This window comes from Aplysia californica, unplaced genomic scaffold (genome assembly GCF_000002075.1).
Source record: "Aplysia californica isolate F4 #8 unplaced genomic scaffold, AplCal3.0 scaffold00871, whole genome shotgun sequence".
Classification (NCBI taxonomy): domain Eukaryota; kingdom Metazoa; phylum Mollusca; class Gastropoda; order Aplysiida; family Aplysiidae; genus Aplysia; species Aplysia californica.
Window position 1 is genome coordinate 100,982 of NW_004798141.1, and position 1,202 is coordinate 102,183.

General features: G+C 39.4%; 1 protein-coding gene across 1 annotated transcript in view; it reads left to right on the forward strand.

The window, feature by feature from the left end:
• Positions 1–271: 271 nt before the first annotated feature.
• The window catches only part of LOC101851613, a gene marked incomplete in the record, with an annotated part of 12,289 nt that continues 11,358 nt past the window's right edge, over positions 272–1,202 (forward strand). Inside the window, 1 exon segment of the mRNA XM_013089091.2 lies at positions 272–866. Within this exon segment, the coding sequence (XP_012944545.1) occupies positions 839–866 (28 nt within the window).

Consider the following 1,202-nt stretch of genomic DNA (forward strand, 5'->3'; position numbering starts at 1 on the left):
GTAATAATATAGTTTTATGTATTATTGTTATGTGAGCTAGATTCTAGGTAGTGGAAACCGGTCTCAACACCACTTTCAGCGTAGATTGTTGCATATACTTACACTAAGCTTACATAATATTATTATAGTTAATTAATCTGCTGTCTTTCATGAAAATCTCTAATTTTTGTGGGGTTTTATTAGACGTAAGATAAGATAAGATGAGAGCGTACTTTTACAAGCTTCCGCTTCTACTCAAGTTCGGCTAGTTCAATTCAAATTAGTATATGCGGTATTTGTTGCAGATCTATCAACTATTTCTTCCAAACTTCTACTTTTCTATCGTCATGGCATTGAGACTGAATTTGATGTAGAATTCTGAGTACACACTTTTTTACATATATAAATTAGTTCGGATTGATATGAATCCTTTTTTTATGAGTGCGCTGCTTGCCAAGGTGCTGTGAAACGAATCACTAGTTGTACATAGCCATAGCTGCATGTTGAAACCTTGAGTTGGGTGTGGGTGTGGGTGTGGGTGTGGGGGTGGGGGTGGAACAAGCGGCCTGCTAGGAATGTGTTCCCCTCAAGTGAACTTTGGAACCAAAAAGAAAAGAAAAAAAAAATACATGTTTTCGTTACGCCCAACATTTTTGCATTTATATGACGGGAACCTAGCATCTTTCACACTTTTGCATCCTGAATCTCTTTCAAGAGGTAGAAAAACTCAGGCTCAGAGCCAGAAACGGAATTGTGCAATACTGACTGAGGGTCTGAGTTGTCAGTGATAAAACTTCTTTCCTTCAAGTTACAAAGTGTCACTGTGAGGAATAACAGAACTTACTTCAGTTTACTCGCGATGGAAGGCTCACCCACAATCGAATCGGGTAAGTGAAAGCTTACATTAGACAACCCAAAACTTTTTTGTGCACTGTCACGGTAGTTGCTGATATTGTCATCATTGCTGTAACAAAGTACGTGCACCGTGATGTTATTTGTACTTCTATCACTTACCATCCTGTTCGTTTATTGTTTTCTCTCGTATCAACTCTCACTGCTGCTTTTAACTACTATTGGACTTGACGGTATTGCACTGCAATAAACCAACATTCACACTCCGACATGCATACGCACCAATAAATGCACTTAATACACACGCGCACACACACACACACACACACACACACACACACACACACACACACACACGCACACACACACAC